The sequence below is a fragment of the Magallana gigas genome, chromosome 6 (assembly GCF_963853765.1).
Source record: "Magallana gigas chromosome 6, xbMagGiga1.1, whole genome shotgun sequence".
Lineage (NCBI taxonomy): Eukaryota > Metazoa > Mollusca > Bivalvia > Ostreida > Ostreidae > Magallana > Magallana gigas.
Genome location: NC_088858.1, coordinates 15,964,968 through 15,979,721, shown reverse-complemented (window position 1 = coordinate 15,979,721; position 14,754 = coordinate 15,964,968). Strand labels below are relative to the sequence as shown.

The following is a 14,754-nucleotide window of genomic DNA, read 5'->3' as shown; positions in this document are numbered from 1 at the left end:
ACATGAGCACATGGATAGTGCTTGGAAATGGGCAGTGAATGAGATAATTTCCAAGGTGTATTCTTATAATGGAACACATTTATGGTAGTGAAAAGCATGTGAACCATTTAATATAAAAATAGTGAGCACAAACTGGGTTTTTACACCATTTATATGATAAGAAATGAGATATTGATCAATAGCACTTGTTTTACAGTGTTTAAACAGGACATGTTTATTATTTATCTTTTAAGTTCAGCTTACTCTGATGAGTTTATAATGGTGAAATCCTAAGATATGATAGGAACAAGGTAGCTGAGCTCTATGGAGGAGACCTGCAAGCTTTTTGATGTATAGCGCAATGGGGTATTTGATTGGGAGGAATAATTATTGATGATGTGTAATGATTAATGTATGAAAAGTGTGATCTTGATCAGATTTATAATGCGGAGGAATGGTGCTTGTTAGAAATGAAGACTCTGAAGGAGTTCAAGAGCAAACTGAAAATGTTGTTACAAATTGCACTTAGACAATTTTTCTCTAATTTGCCATCTGCACAGGAGCACATGGATAGTGCTTCGAAATGGGCAGTGAATGAGATAATTTCCAAGGTGTATTCTTATTTTGGAACACATCCATTGTAGTGAAAAGCATGTGAACCATTTAATATAAAAATAGTGAGCACAAACTGGGTTTTTTACACCATTTATATGATAAAAGATGAGATATTGATCAATAGCACTTGTTTTAAAGTGTTTAAACAGGACATGTTTATTAGTTATCTTTTAAGTTTAGCTTACTCTGATGAGTTTATAATGGTGAAATTCTAAGATATGATAGAAACAAGGTAGCTGAGTTCTATGGAGAAGACCTTCAAGCTATTTAATGTAGAGCGCAATGGGGAATTTGATTGGGAGGAATAATTATTGGTGATGTGTAATGTTTAATGAATGAAAAGTGTGATCTTGATCACATTCATAATGCGGAGGAATGGTGCTTGTTAGAATTGAAGACTCTGAAGGAGTTCAAGAGAAAACTAAAAATGTTGTTACAAATTGCTTTTAGACAATTTTCCTCTAATTTGCCATCTGCACAGGAGCACATGGATAGTGCTTGGAAATGGGCAGTAAATGAGATAATTTCCAAGGTGTATTCTTATAATAGAACACATCCATGGTAGTGAAAAGCATGTGAACCATTTAATATAAAAATAATGAGCACAAACTGGGTTTTTACACCATTTAAATGATAAAGATGAGATATTGATGAATAGCACTTGTTTTAAAGTGTTTAAACAGGACATATTTATTAGTTATCTTTTAAGTTCAGCTTACTCTGATGAGTTTATAATGGTGAAATCCTAAGATATGATAGAAAAAGGGTAGCTGAGCTCTATGGAGGAGACCTGCAAGCTATTTGATGTAGAGCGCAATGGAGTATTTGATTGGGAGGAATAATTATTGATGATGTGTAATGTTTAATGAATGAAAAGTGTGATCTTGATCACATTTATAATGCGGAGGAATGGTGCTTGTTAGAAATGAAGACTCTGAAGGAGTTCAAGAGCAAACTGAAAATGTTGTTACAAATTGCACTTAGACAATTTTCCTCTAATTTGCCATCTGCACATGAGCACATGGATAGTGCTTGGAAATGGGCAGTGAATGAGATAATTTCCAAGGTGTATTCTTATAATGGAACACATTTATGGTAGTGAAAAGCATGTGAACCATTAATATAAAAATAGTGAGTACAAACTGGGTTTTTACACCATTTATATGATAAAAGATGAGATATTGATGAATAGCACTTGTTTTAAAGTGTTTAAACAGGACATGTTTATTAGTTATCTTTTAAGTTCAGCTTACTCTGATGAGTTTATAATGGTGAAATCCTAAGATATGATAGAAAAAGGGTAGCTGAGCTCTATGGAGGAGACCTGCAAGCTATTTGATGTAGAGCGCAATGGAGTATTTGATTGGGAGGAATAATTATTGATGATGTGTAATGTTTAATGAATGAAAAGTGTGATCTTGATCACATTTATAATGCGGAGGAATGGTGCTTGTTAGAAATGAAGACTCTGAAGGAGTTCAAGAGCAAACTGAAAATGTTGTTACAAATTGCACTTAGACAATTTTCCTCTAATTTGCCATCTGCACATGAGCACATGGATAGTGCTTGGAAATGGGCAGTGAATGAGATAATTTCCAAGGTGTATTCTTATAATGGAACACATTTATGGTAGTGAAAAGCATGTGAACCATTAATATAAAAATAGTGAGTACAAACTGGGTTTTTACACCATTTATATGATAAAAGATGAGATATTGATGAATAGCACTTGTTTTAAAGTGTTTAAACAGGACATGTTTATTAGTTATCTTTTAAGTTCAGCTTACTCTGATGAGTTTATAATGGTGAAATCCTAAGATATGATAGAAACAAGGTAGCTAAGTTCTATGGAGAAGACCTTCAAGCTATTTAATGTAGAGCGCAATGGGGTATTTGATTGGGAGGAATAATTATTGATGATGTGTAATGATTAATGAATGAAAAGTGTGATCTTGATCACATTTATAATGCGGAGGAATGGTGCTTGTTAGAAATGAAGACTCTGAAGGAGTTCAAGAGCAAACTGAAAATGTTGTTACAAATTGCTTTTAGACAATTTTCCTCTAATTTGCCATCTGCACAGGAGCACATGGATAGTGCTTGGAAATGGGCAGTGAATGAGACAATTTTCAGGGTGTATTCTTATAATGGAACACATCCATGGTAGTGAAAGGCATGTGAACCTTTCAATATGAAAATAGTGAGCACAAACTGGGTTTTTTACACCATTTAAATGATAAAGATGAGATATTGATCAATAGCACTTGTTTTAAAGTGTTTAAACAGGACGTGTTTATTATTTATCTTTTAAGTTCAGCTTACTCTGATGAGTTTATAATGGTGAAATCCTAAGATATGATAGAAACAAGGGAGCTGAGCTCTATGGAGGAGACCTGCAAGCTATTTAATGTAGAGCGCAATGGGGTATTTGATTGGGAGGAATAATTATTGATGATGTGTAATGTTTCATGAATGAAAAGTGTGATCTTGATCACATTTATAATGCGGAGGAATGGTGCTTGTTAGAAATGAAGGCTCTGAAGGAGTTCAAGAGCAAACTGAAAATGTTGTTACAAATTGGACTTAGTCAATTTTCCTCTAATTTGCCATCTGCACATGAGCACATGGATAATGATTGGAAATGGGCAGTGAATGAGATAATTTCCAAGGTGTATTCTTATAATGGAACAAATCTATGGTAGTGAAAGGCATGTTAACTATTCAATATAAAAATAATGAGCACAAACTGGATATTTAACACCATTTTTATGATAAAACATGAGATATTGATCAATAGCACTTGTTTTAAAGTGTTTAAACAGGATATGTTTATTATTTATCTTTTAAGTTCAGCTTACTCTGATGTTTTTATAATGGTGAAATCGTAAGGTATGGTAGGACGTGAAGTCCATTACCTCAATTATAAAAAAGAGAGCGCAAAAGGGTTTTTTCTAATGCTTTTATATGACAAAACATGAGATATTAATTATTAACACCTGATTTGAAGTGTTGAGACAGTTTGTGATTGCCTGTTCTGAGTAATTTGTAAAGATAAAATCCTCAGATTTTATTTACACAGTTATTTTTATTATTTGTGGTTCTTGTGATTTACTGTCTAGTAACTCAAAAGCAGATGCAATAAGAAATGCTTAATCAATGTTAACAATTCGACAACATATCTGCTTTGATTGGATATAAATTGCAATACAAAATTGCAAAAATCAGATAAATAACTCATTTATTATCAAATTAAGCTGAATATACACACACAATTGAATTTCATCTAAAAATACGGCAAAAAATATTGTTTCAGTACTCACTGCCATTTATTAGAAAAATACATGTACATGTTAAGTTACCGTAAAGGGTTTTTGTAAATTATGTCCAGAGAGTAATTTGGACATTCTAGGATAAATTGAAATGTATTTTCTTTATTGCATACATATATTTAGCGTGTGCTAGGAATGATGAAAGATCAGTGGTAATACAAACTAAAAGTACACCTTCTGTTTTAATATCAGAAGTATCGTGTAAAAGCTAAACATTCTGCTACTGGAAAATGATCTAGACATCTGTTTATGCTTCTGTGCTGAGACGCAAACTCCTAATGGAAGGGAGGTAATGTTATCTGGGTCATCAGTTCACGTAAAGTGCATGATTGGAATGCGGTTTTTCGTTAATTCAGACTGAAAAGACTCAAAGAAAACAGAACAACTTTGGTAGATTATATATCCAGACTAGGACTTGAACCTAGATAATCCATGATGATTTCAATTATCATGGCTGCTTTTCCTTAAGCTATCTGGATGTTAATCAAAAATTGCCGTTTCTTTTTATGTATATAGATATATTTCAGTTAATTTTTTGTAGTTTGTTTTAAATATGAGAGAATTATCAATTTTTTGTAGATAGTGAATTGATTAAATATAATCCAAATCTCTTCACAAGTACGTATCATTTTTGCTATGTAAACAAGGATTGGGTCATGAATTTGTTTACGTTTTTACATGCACTAATAATCTGTTTTAAGCAAATGTCTCCATTGTTAGTTTGTTAAATGCATAAATAAATATTATAAAGTGACGGAATCAAAACTATATTTTCTATTCAGCATCAAATTTAAGAAAAAACTTTGTTTACATTACAAGGATTAGAGTGTCTACAAACTCGGGTATTATGTTTTTCATTTATATCACCGTTAATTAATAAACCAATACTATTATGAACAATAAAAAAATATGAAAATGTCCTTCTCCATAAACAGCATATACACATCATATCTTTAGATCACTGTACCGTTAAAAAATACAAGTTTTATATAAACAATTGAATACTTATCTTTAGACGTTTAATAGCCTTCGGCTTGCCTTTCCTAACTCCTTTAGTTTATCTATCGGATGATACATAACCAATTTCTAGACTCCACAGAGAAATTTTCCACTATTAATTGACACAGAAACAAATAATCAAAAACTTCTTAGCACAACATTTCGAGGCGAACAAAAACGCCATTTTGTAATGACCTATATTGTAACATTTTCGATGCACTGAGCATGCGTAGTTATATACATCAAAACAAACTGCAAAAGTTGCACAGGTAAAATAGAAAAACAATGATTATGAATAAAAGCAGGAGAATTAACGCAATTTCTTTCAATCAGAGATGTAAAGGCAGTCCTGGCATGGATAGATAGTGCAACCATCTTCTTATGTATGTCATTTAATAAAGAAAATTGACAAAAACCAGCATAGTCCCGTAATCCTGTGTTTTTACCCTATTCGATATACACTTTGAGAGGGTACCCACCTTTGATGTCTAATTACTGTTCTTGTATATTGTCTATATGAATAATTTATACACCGATTGAAAGCTGAAACATTGTAGTTTCTTTTTCGCTTAACAGATTTACGGATAACTAAACGACATTTAAATACAAAGAGCATGGACTTGCAGGCTGTTCCAAAAACAGCCTGCAATACCGAGACGGCGCTAAGCCGTATGTTTTTCATACTTCAGGTACAGTCAAGTCGGTAGTCGTATATATATATATATATATATATATATATATATATATATATATATATTAAAACGAAAAAATAGGGCGCACTACAAATGTGTGCGCCTTTGGTGCTAACGTTGATAGTGCGCCATGTACACATATTAATTATCTTGAAGTTACAATTTGTTTACCCAACACAATTACACAGGTAAACAGCATTGGTAATTGAGTAAGCTCTTCTACACCGGAATTATTTATTACAATTTTATTGCTTATTATTATCATTAGCACCTCCAAAGTTGGGCTTCTCTCCGTATTATGATAAATTAATTAGTATCTGTACGGTAATTGAGTTTCTAATGCATATATTTTGGCAAATAAAGCGTGTGCATGTGTACAACTGAAAAGTAATTATACGGAATAAATCGTTGATGCGTATTTCTTGTCGATTTTTAACCTTGAGCATTTGCTTTATAGAAAAAACATTTAAAATGGAATAAAAATCTTCAAAATATCTTTGAAAAACAATTCAGGTCTGTTGAAAAAAGAAAAGAAGTAGGGTTTTATCAACTTGATCAAGTAGATTTTATACTTACATACTCATATAGTAGGGAAACGATGTTACAAATGTTTCTTATATCCCAATATAAACTGTTAAGTTCAACGTATGCCGCCTGTTCACAAAATGTGCAGTTATAGCTATCAATAAAAATAAAATACACACTAACAGTACGACTAGATATGATAGACTGCAAAATATTTGAGATAAGAACTTTAAATATGTTACAACATTTTACAGCAAATCGGGTATCAGAGGGGACGCACATACAAAAGAACCTTTATCTGCACAGCGTTTGTTTAATGTTTGACTTGCATATCTTTATAGAGTACATTCCAATGAAAAAGAGTGGCAATGACGTAAAATATGAATTGTTCCTTTACTAGTAATAAGTAATATAAATACACATTAAAATCCCCATATGAACCTCTTTACCTTGCAAATACTTTGTAAATGTCAGGTTAAAAACCTATCTTATCTTATCTTCTTTCAATCGATCGTTGTTTACGAAGAAAATCACGCTATCGATCGTTGTGTTCAAGGGGCATGGTCACGATTTTGGTCAAAAATTATTTTTCCGGTTTTTATTTTTACAATGCTTCAAAAAGGCATTTTTAATAGGCAACTGAAATTTGAGTGTCATTTGTTGAGTTATAAGCGAGTTACAGAGCCCGAAATTCTTCGCTATGTAAACAAAGCGTTAGTTTACATTTTGAACGTTGAAGTAAAAATTCCAGTTTTAAACCTAAAACGAATGTTTTAAACATTAGAAACTGCTTATCTATGCTTAAAATAAAAACAGATAGATAAATAAGCTGTAAAAAGGGTTTTTACTGGTATATTGAACCAATGTAAACAAAAACAGGGGACGAGCATTGTTTACATGACAGAGAATTGTGAGCCTCGTATCTTGCTAATAACTCTACAAATGACTCTCAAATTTTATTTGATCATTAGAAATGCATTTCTTATGCATTGTAAAAAATAAAAACATTAAAATAGAATTTGACCAAAATCGTGACCATGCCCCTTTAAGAAGGAACATCACATATTTAGACTTTTTAAAAAAAAAGAAGAAAGAGTTGGCATATATAAATTTCAGATGAGATAAAGAAAGCATTTTTTCCACAACTACATGTACAGTAAGAATATACTATATATTCTACAAATTATAAATATTAGTAGTAATATAGCATACTTCATTTTAAAGGTGTGTGTGTGTGTGAAATAAATAAATTTATATATATATTCAATAAATCCTTTTTCTTGGTACCGGGAATGAATAAACACAAAGAATAAGTCCAATTCTCAAACAACTTTTATCTATTGCGCTTTCGCCCTACCGGACTCTTCAGTAAAGGACTATGTGCGGTATTAGGCATGTTTTGCCTCCAAAAGCAAATTCTATAAAAAGCTTTGAAAATAACGTCAAAGATAGTTAAAATCATATTGAAAATGAGGGTGTAAAAGACAATCACCACAGTGACGTTATAATGTAGAAATGACGTCATGAACATTTGCCTTTTTTGAAAAAAATGATGTTTTGTAGCAAATTATTGGTGTTTTCCGATGTTTTTTCGACTGGGAAACATCGAGCGCAGACTTGCTCAAGTATCATTTTTTAGTATAATGTGTATAACTATTTGAAGAAAAACAAATGTTAAAATTGTACTTGAGCAGACTTGCGCTCTATACTATTTTTGCAAAATATAAAGCAAAAATGAGAATAATTTCATTTGTTTGGCAAATTTGCGGGAATAAGGTTATTTAGGTGACGTAATAGATACGCAGCACAGTTAAGGCTGTCAATAAACTCCGTTCAGACAAAAAGTACGGGAAATGTGCATTATGACATCACAGTATATTACAAACCTCGAAAGTACTTATTAATCTATTTATTAGTAAAATTAACTTATACTAATCTTTTAATTAAAAACAACAAATGCTATTACTTACAATTTTGATGTCCGTTATATCGTACACACTGAAAATAAGCGAGATGTCGTTCTCGCTGTACTACAAAATATGACGTCATATGCTTCAAAATGACGCATTAAGTTAAATCATTGAAGGCTATCGTGCAGTTTTATAGCGAAGAAAAATAAATGTCATACATTAACGGAAAAGTATAAATGAATATTTTGTTTAAAATTATTAGTAGTAGAATGCTACCTATATAGTCTTATTTTCATTTTGTTAAAAGTATGCATCGTATAAAGAAGCCACCTCGGTTTTGTATAAAATATCGTATATCTAAAATCTGAGTACCTAAATAAATCACTTAATTGCAAGGGCATACACTTACCTGATCCCGACAAACTTTTACATGTGAATTTGAAATATGCTATGTTACTTAAAAACTTCTACGATCCTTGTAAAATCTTACAAATTAATTATTTTTTAATGAAATTAACCCTGTGACCTTCAAAATTATTCACCATATGCATTATAAATTACGGTTTCTACTAACAAATATTCTTATCTTAAAAAGTTCGCACCGTTTTTCAAAATCTACGATATAACATCAAGTTATTTCATAATTCAGTTGTGAATTTTGACATGATTACGCCCTTGCAATATTGAATTTTTTAAATGACCTCAAAACCACAAATACATCTGCTTGTACCATGCGACTGCCATATCACGTGACCACTATGAACATAAAAGATTGTACTGTTATATATATATTTTAGAAATATATTGCATTTGAGTGACTGTTAATGATTTTAAAAAGGACATGCCAGTTTAACTAAAGTATACGTGTTTTCATCACAAAAATTTGCCCATATTTTTATTGACCGCCTTAACTGTACTGCGTAAACAGCAAATGAGCAATGATGACTAAAATCAAGCTTAAAGTGATAGGCATTCTCTGTACAATGATTGATGAAGATTTGATTTTTATAGGAGCGCAGCGAGGCGCGAACGAAATGGATTATTGTGTTATCGTCTACTGAAAACCCCTTTCTATATCGTTACCGTTTTCGCCATTCCTGGCTGAAGAGCCAGGAATGGCGAAAGAGTTTGCAGTAAATAGGATCAATTTGTGGTTTTATTCTGGATATTTAATATTTCTAAATTATTTAAAACTGTGCCGATTTATTTTTTGTTGTATTGGGAAATTATATATATATATATATATATATATATATATATATATATATATATATATATATATATATATATATAGAGGATATCTATATTGTGTGATTTTATATTTGCTTTATCCAACGAGTTGAAATGGTGTATATATATACAATATAACCATTTCAACGAGTTGGATATAGCAAATATAAAATCACACAATTATAGATGTTCTTTTTATCTCATACAATTTGATTTATATTATGAAGCTTTTGAGACAGCCCCTTATATGACCCGAATTGATTTTTTTTTCAAAGATTATAAACAATGATGCAACGTTGTGTTATGCGGTTATTGTGACCTTACGCAATACAATTTAGTACGTCATTTCTGAGATAAATCTAATTGTTTTAATGTAAAGTTTCACTGAAATAAACCTTAAAACAATTTCTTAGCTCTAAATAATTTTTCTTAGAGCTAATTAACTTGATCAAATGGAAATACTGATCAGAAGACTTGAATAATCACGTTTGTTGACATACACAAAGTTGGGAATGCTCGTTAGTTTGAATTGACTCGAACGAGGAACAATTGTTGATGTTTTATAAAACAAACACTAGCCTAATGAATCGAAATTGAAAATAGTGAATAAGGATGCTTACTGGTGGTGGAATAAAAGTCTTATGGAACATTATTTCGGTAAGTTCTTGTATATAAACACAACCAGAGCGCTCTGTTTTCATCGCGTCGTCAGGATGCATGATAAACTCCTTTATAGTTAACGTAATTTGTAGTTTTTATAAACTTCATATAGCAAATTGAAAGTTGAAAGGGGGTAAACTTATCAAAAATCTTGACAAACAAGAAAAAAGGGTCTTGTGGTTACGGTTATGTATAACTTTGAATAAAAATTGGGGGGGGGGGCTGTGAGAGGGGGGTGGGTTAGCCCCCCCCCCCCCCAGTTCCGACGCCTATGCTACGCAGTTATGTGTTTTCCTTCGTATTTGTAATGTAAATCTTTGACAAAATCCATTTTATATCAATTTTTGTAGTAGATACAGTTATGATGAAAGTACTAGCGAATCTTCGAAAATAAGTTACTGAAGCGTTGATGCGAGGGGATGTGTCAAAAATAGTTCGGACCGGAAGTATTTGATAAAGCATCACCCGTTTGATATAGCAAAGGTTTATCACACGGGTAATATACACCACACGTATGAGATAAATCAATAAATATATATATATATATATATATATATATATATATATATATATATATATATATATATATATATATATATATATATATATATATGAAAAAATTCACAAGACCAAAATAAACTCAACTAGTTTCATTTTAAATCATCAGGAGTTTATACAAAACTCCTGATGATTTAAAATGAAACTAGTTGAGTTTATTTCGGTGTTGTGATTTTTTTCATATAATACTACGTGTGTGGATTTATACTATATATACTATATATATATATATATATATATATATATATATATATATATAAATAGTATAAATCCACACACGTAGTATATATATATATACACTGTAAAACGAGAAAATATGGCGCACTACAAATTTTAGCGCCTTTGGCGCAACTGCCTCTGAGCGCTAAAATTAAAAGTGCGCCAACGATTTTCCATATGTAGTAAATTTCTTCAAGTTGCAAAACAATAACGTCAGTCCATTTTTAATGCTATATAGAAGTGTTCGTATACGTAATATCAGATGCCGTCGATTTTGTTTGTTTAAACAATTACACAGGTAAACGGTATGGGTTATCAGGTATAAGTGCCTAAAACGGATTAATTGATTCAATTTTAATTGCTTTTTAATATATCTCATTAGCACTTTGAAAATTGGGCTTCTTCCCATGCCACTTTCATTAAGCGCCTTGAGTTGAAAATGTGATTAAGCGTGGCGATCGTTAACGCTGACAATACATGATTGATCATAATTAATTTCTTTGATCTCTGATTAGTGGATATAACAAGACGATACCTCTTTTGTGTTATTTTAATGTAAAATTACTGTAAAAAAGATACGCTCATGGTGATCTAAACTCATGGTAAATGTAGCATTCGATTTCTCTTTTAGTTTCGGGACTCTTCTAGTGTTATCCAAGTCGACACGTTAAAGTCCGATAACTCAAATTTGTTTACCAACAAAAATTACACATCATCGCCAATAAATGTAGTTTTAATATTTATCAACTGACGATTTATACAAAAGTAAGTGTTCTCAACGACAGTTTACCGTGCATGCGAGATAGAAATCAAAGTCGTTGTGTTCACGTGCTTGAGTGAACAAAGAACTAAATTTGGGCGTGATCGTTTATCAAACAAGAACATTTTTTGTATTATTTTTGAAAGAAAGGTGACGTGTGCTAAAATATAACTCCGCCAATGTACTAGCACTTGGGTTTGCGCTAAAATACGTATGCGCCAAATTTTCTCGTTTTACAGTATATATATATATATATATATATATATATATATATATATATATATATATATATATATATATATATATATATATATATATATATGCAGATATTAAGATATAAACTGTTTAGGTCCCAAATTATATTTTAATCTTAATAGATCATTCGGGAGGTGGTGGGGGGCTTCATTATATAAACAATTTAAGAAGGTATACATGAGAAGAACAAGAAAGTTTTTTCAAGGGGTGGGACATGAATTTGAGTATGCAGGTGAGAGGGGAGGGGTGGAATTTTAAAATGTATCGTCGAAATTTAAAGAAATTTGAATTTTGGAGGGAAGATCTGGACCCCCCCCCCCCCCCCCCCACCCCCATATTCAAACTTTTCATTATTCAAACTCAAACAAACCTATTCATGTGACACTAGCTTTGCATCCATATCTTTGTAGACTGCGTAAAGACAGCAGATGGTACTGATTACACAGGGACGTTAAATAAAACTAAATCCGGCAAAACCTGCCAAGCCTGGTCATCTCAAATACCACATAAACACAGATTTACCTCCCTTCCAAACAACTTCTGTCGTAATCCAGATGGTGAACCCCACGCTTGGTGCTACACCACCGATCCCAACAGTCGATGGGAGTTCTGTGAAATTTTTCAGTGCAGTGCTTTTACAAAATAGCACTTGTTACCTATAATTGTATAACCGAACACTGGTGATTGGACTTTATATTTTGCGTATTCTATAACTTTGACTATACTGATTGGACGTTATATATTATTCGTTGGACTATTGTGATTTGACTTTAATATTCAATTTCAGAATCAGTATCGAATGCTTTTGTAAAGTAAATACCGTTTTTTGGTGTATATTCCATGTTAATTGAACCACGAATATTATGTGTCCATCAAAGACTACATTGCTTTAAAGGAAAGTCAGAGAGAGCCAATAGCTACCATGTTTACATATTGCTGGGGTGTTTTGTTTTAAGGTAATGTTCCTTTGATAACAGTAATTAAGTTCTTGCTGGTCAGTATGTCTCCAATTTGGACATTATGTTTCCAGATTGGTACACAAATACCCAAAGGGGGTAAAGTTTAAAGTAAACTTAACAATTACCTAAATCTGATTATTGAAGTCAATTAGTCCTTTGGTTGAATCATGTAGATGACAATAATTGGTCACGATACAGTGACCCTTCACCCTAATAAATATCTGTCGCATCCTTGGTTGACCCTAAGAACACTGATTGAAGGCGGGTTCTTGACTGACCGGCTTGACGCCATCTTGGAGCATCGTAGTAACAAGCTGGTGGTGCCCTCTTACGGGGCTTTTCAACAACCAATGAACACTTGTTTTACTTTGCTAGTTGATTTCCCCAAATAGCTTAAACTACCAACTTCTCGCAAGTTAGGTTAATTCCGAGGTTCTCTTGAACTCTCAATAGCTCTCTGACTTCCCCGAATTGGGACTGTGTATTTAGTTTGCCTTTTGTCAAATAAAACCACTATTCGATCACTTAAGACTTTTTCTTAACGTGTACACTAGTTACGTAATATACGCGTGGTAGTGTTATAGTGCGTGTTGAAATGCATTTCTTGATAATTTAATCATTTTGTTTTAAATGAGCTAGTAATAAAATTATAAATCGCAGAAAATTAAGATATGCAAATGTAAGCAAGAATGACGATAACAATTTGTCAAAATTCATTCGTGTTTGATAACAAATGTGACAATAAAATTGAAAATAAAATACTCATTATTTATACTACTGTTTAATAGAGACGCCAGCTCCAGGAGAAGCAGACGGTAATTATTCTACCTCTATATTTGAAACGTTACGAACTGAAAAATAATATTTTATGAACCATTTTATTTTGTTAAATCACATTGGCAATTTCCTTTCGAAACATTTACTTAATTTAAAATGGCATTTTTTGAATATTGTTTAAATTGAAGAATGTCTTCTGGAACTAAAAGGACAAATCTACCAGGGAACCAAAAATGTAATGAAGTCAGGACTGAAATGCCAAGTCTGGTCTGTGAAGACGCCTCACAGTCATTCTTTAACCCGGCAATCAAGAGAACTATTGCAGAAACCCTGATGGAGAGCCAAAACCTCGGTGTTACACGACAGAGAAAGACACCCGCTTGGAAACCTGTGATATTCCGGAATGTGGTAAGAACGGAATAATATTGCTGGGAATTTCTCATACACACTTTGTAATCGTGGTTAAAATTGCTTAAATCATTTATAAATACCAAATCTACATATATCTAAGAAAAGCAATTTTAAGAAGTAATAGAAATCGTAGTTTCTTGTTTTATCATTTACATATTTAATCGGTGTCATTTATTAGCTGCCTGTGAAATTAAACAAGAGAAAGGTCCTGGCTGCAAGGTTCTTTACAAGATACATGGAGGTTGCTATTACCAGTCACACTATAGAAACGAATGCAAATACAGTGTAAAAACAGATAAAGATGGCGCTGGGAAACTGAAAGCAGGTGTCAAATACGGATCAACAAAGTTTTCTCTTAAGGAAGGAAAAAGCGTCAACAAGTGTGCTTATTTCAAAGTAATGGGAGACTACCTTGTGATACAGGACACCCTGGCCCATGGATGTTAGAAATTCGGTGAAATGAAAACTATATCGTCTACATTGTTTACTTTAACGTTTTAATTTTTTCCTATATTGAATGTAATATTAATCTGAATAAATTTTTCTGCAGCAAAAGGAAGTGTCACGTCGCAATGTCTAGATATAACTTTATTAAAAATTCAATAAACTTTAACGATTTAGAAAAGCACACACATAGCAATAATAAAGTTAATATTATTAATATTAAAAAACAAAATCTTTTTTAAATTAGCGTAAACATGCGTAATATTACTGAATTTGATTTTAACATTAACATACTTTTTTGGTGAATAATGCAGGTGTTAATTTATCTGGCAGAAATAGTGCGGGATATAGCATTTTTTTTTGCATCTTGCATCTTGTATACCATAATTCTGCGATTCCGCCGTTTTTATCAAATCGCAAGAAATAAGATAG

The 14,754-nt window shown here is 32.0% G+C and overlaps 2 protein-coding genes across 4 annotated transcripts in view; one reads left to right on the top strand and one right to left on the bottom strand.

The window, feature by feature from the left end:
* The window catches only part of LOC136269712 (serine/threonine-protein phosphatase 6 regulatory ankyrin repeat subunit B-like), a 267,148-nt gene extending 260,818 nt beyond the window's left edge, over window positions 1-6,330 (bottom strand). For both annotated transcript variants that reach the window (XM_066089047.1, XM_066089048.1), the window contains exon 1: window positions 6,191-6,330. The gene's annotated coding sequence lies outside the window, so the exon portion shown is untranslated. The remainder of the gene's footprint in view (window positions 1-6,190) is intronic.
* Window positions 1-14,429, top strand: part of LOC136276615 (plasminogen-like) — a 323,562-nt gene extending 309,133 nt beyond the window's left edge. Inside the window, exons 1-4 of one of the 2 annotated variants that reach the window (XR_010715142.1) lie at window positions 12,141-12,360; window positions 13,479-13,505; window positions 13,656-13,875; window positions 14,057-14,429. Coding sequence is in view for 1 of the 2 variants with exons in the window: in XM_066089056.1 (XP_065945128.1) it covers window positions 13,479-13,505; window positions 13,656-13,801 (173 nt within the window). In the remaining variant the exon portion in view is untranslated. Of the gene's footprint in view, window positions 1-12,140; window positions 12,361-13,478; window positions 13,506-13,655; window positions 13,876-14,056 lie in introns of those variants that run through there. The other variant, XM_066089056.1, reaches the window with a different exon arrangement.
* The last annotated feature ends 325 nt before the right edge of the window (window positions 14,430-14,754 follow it).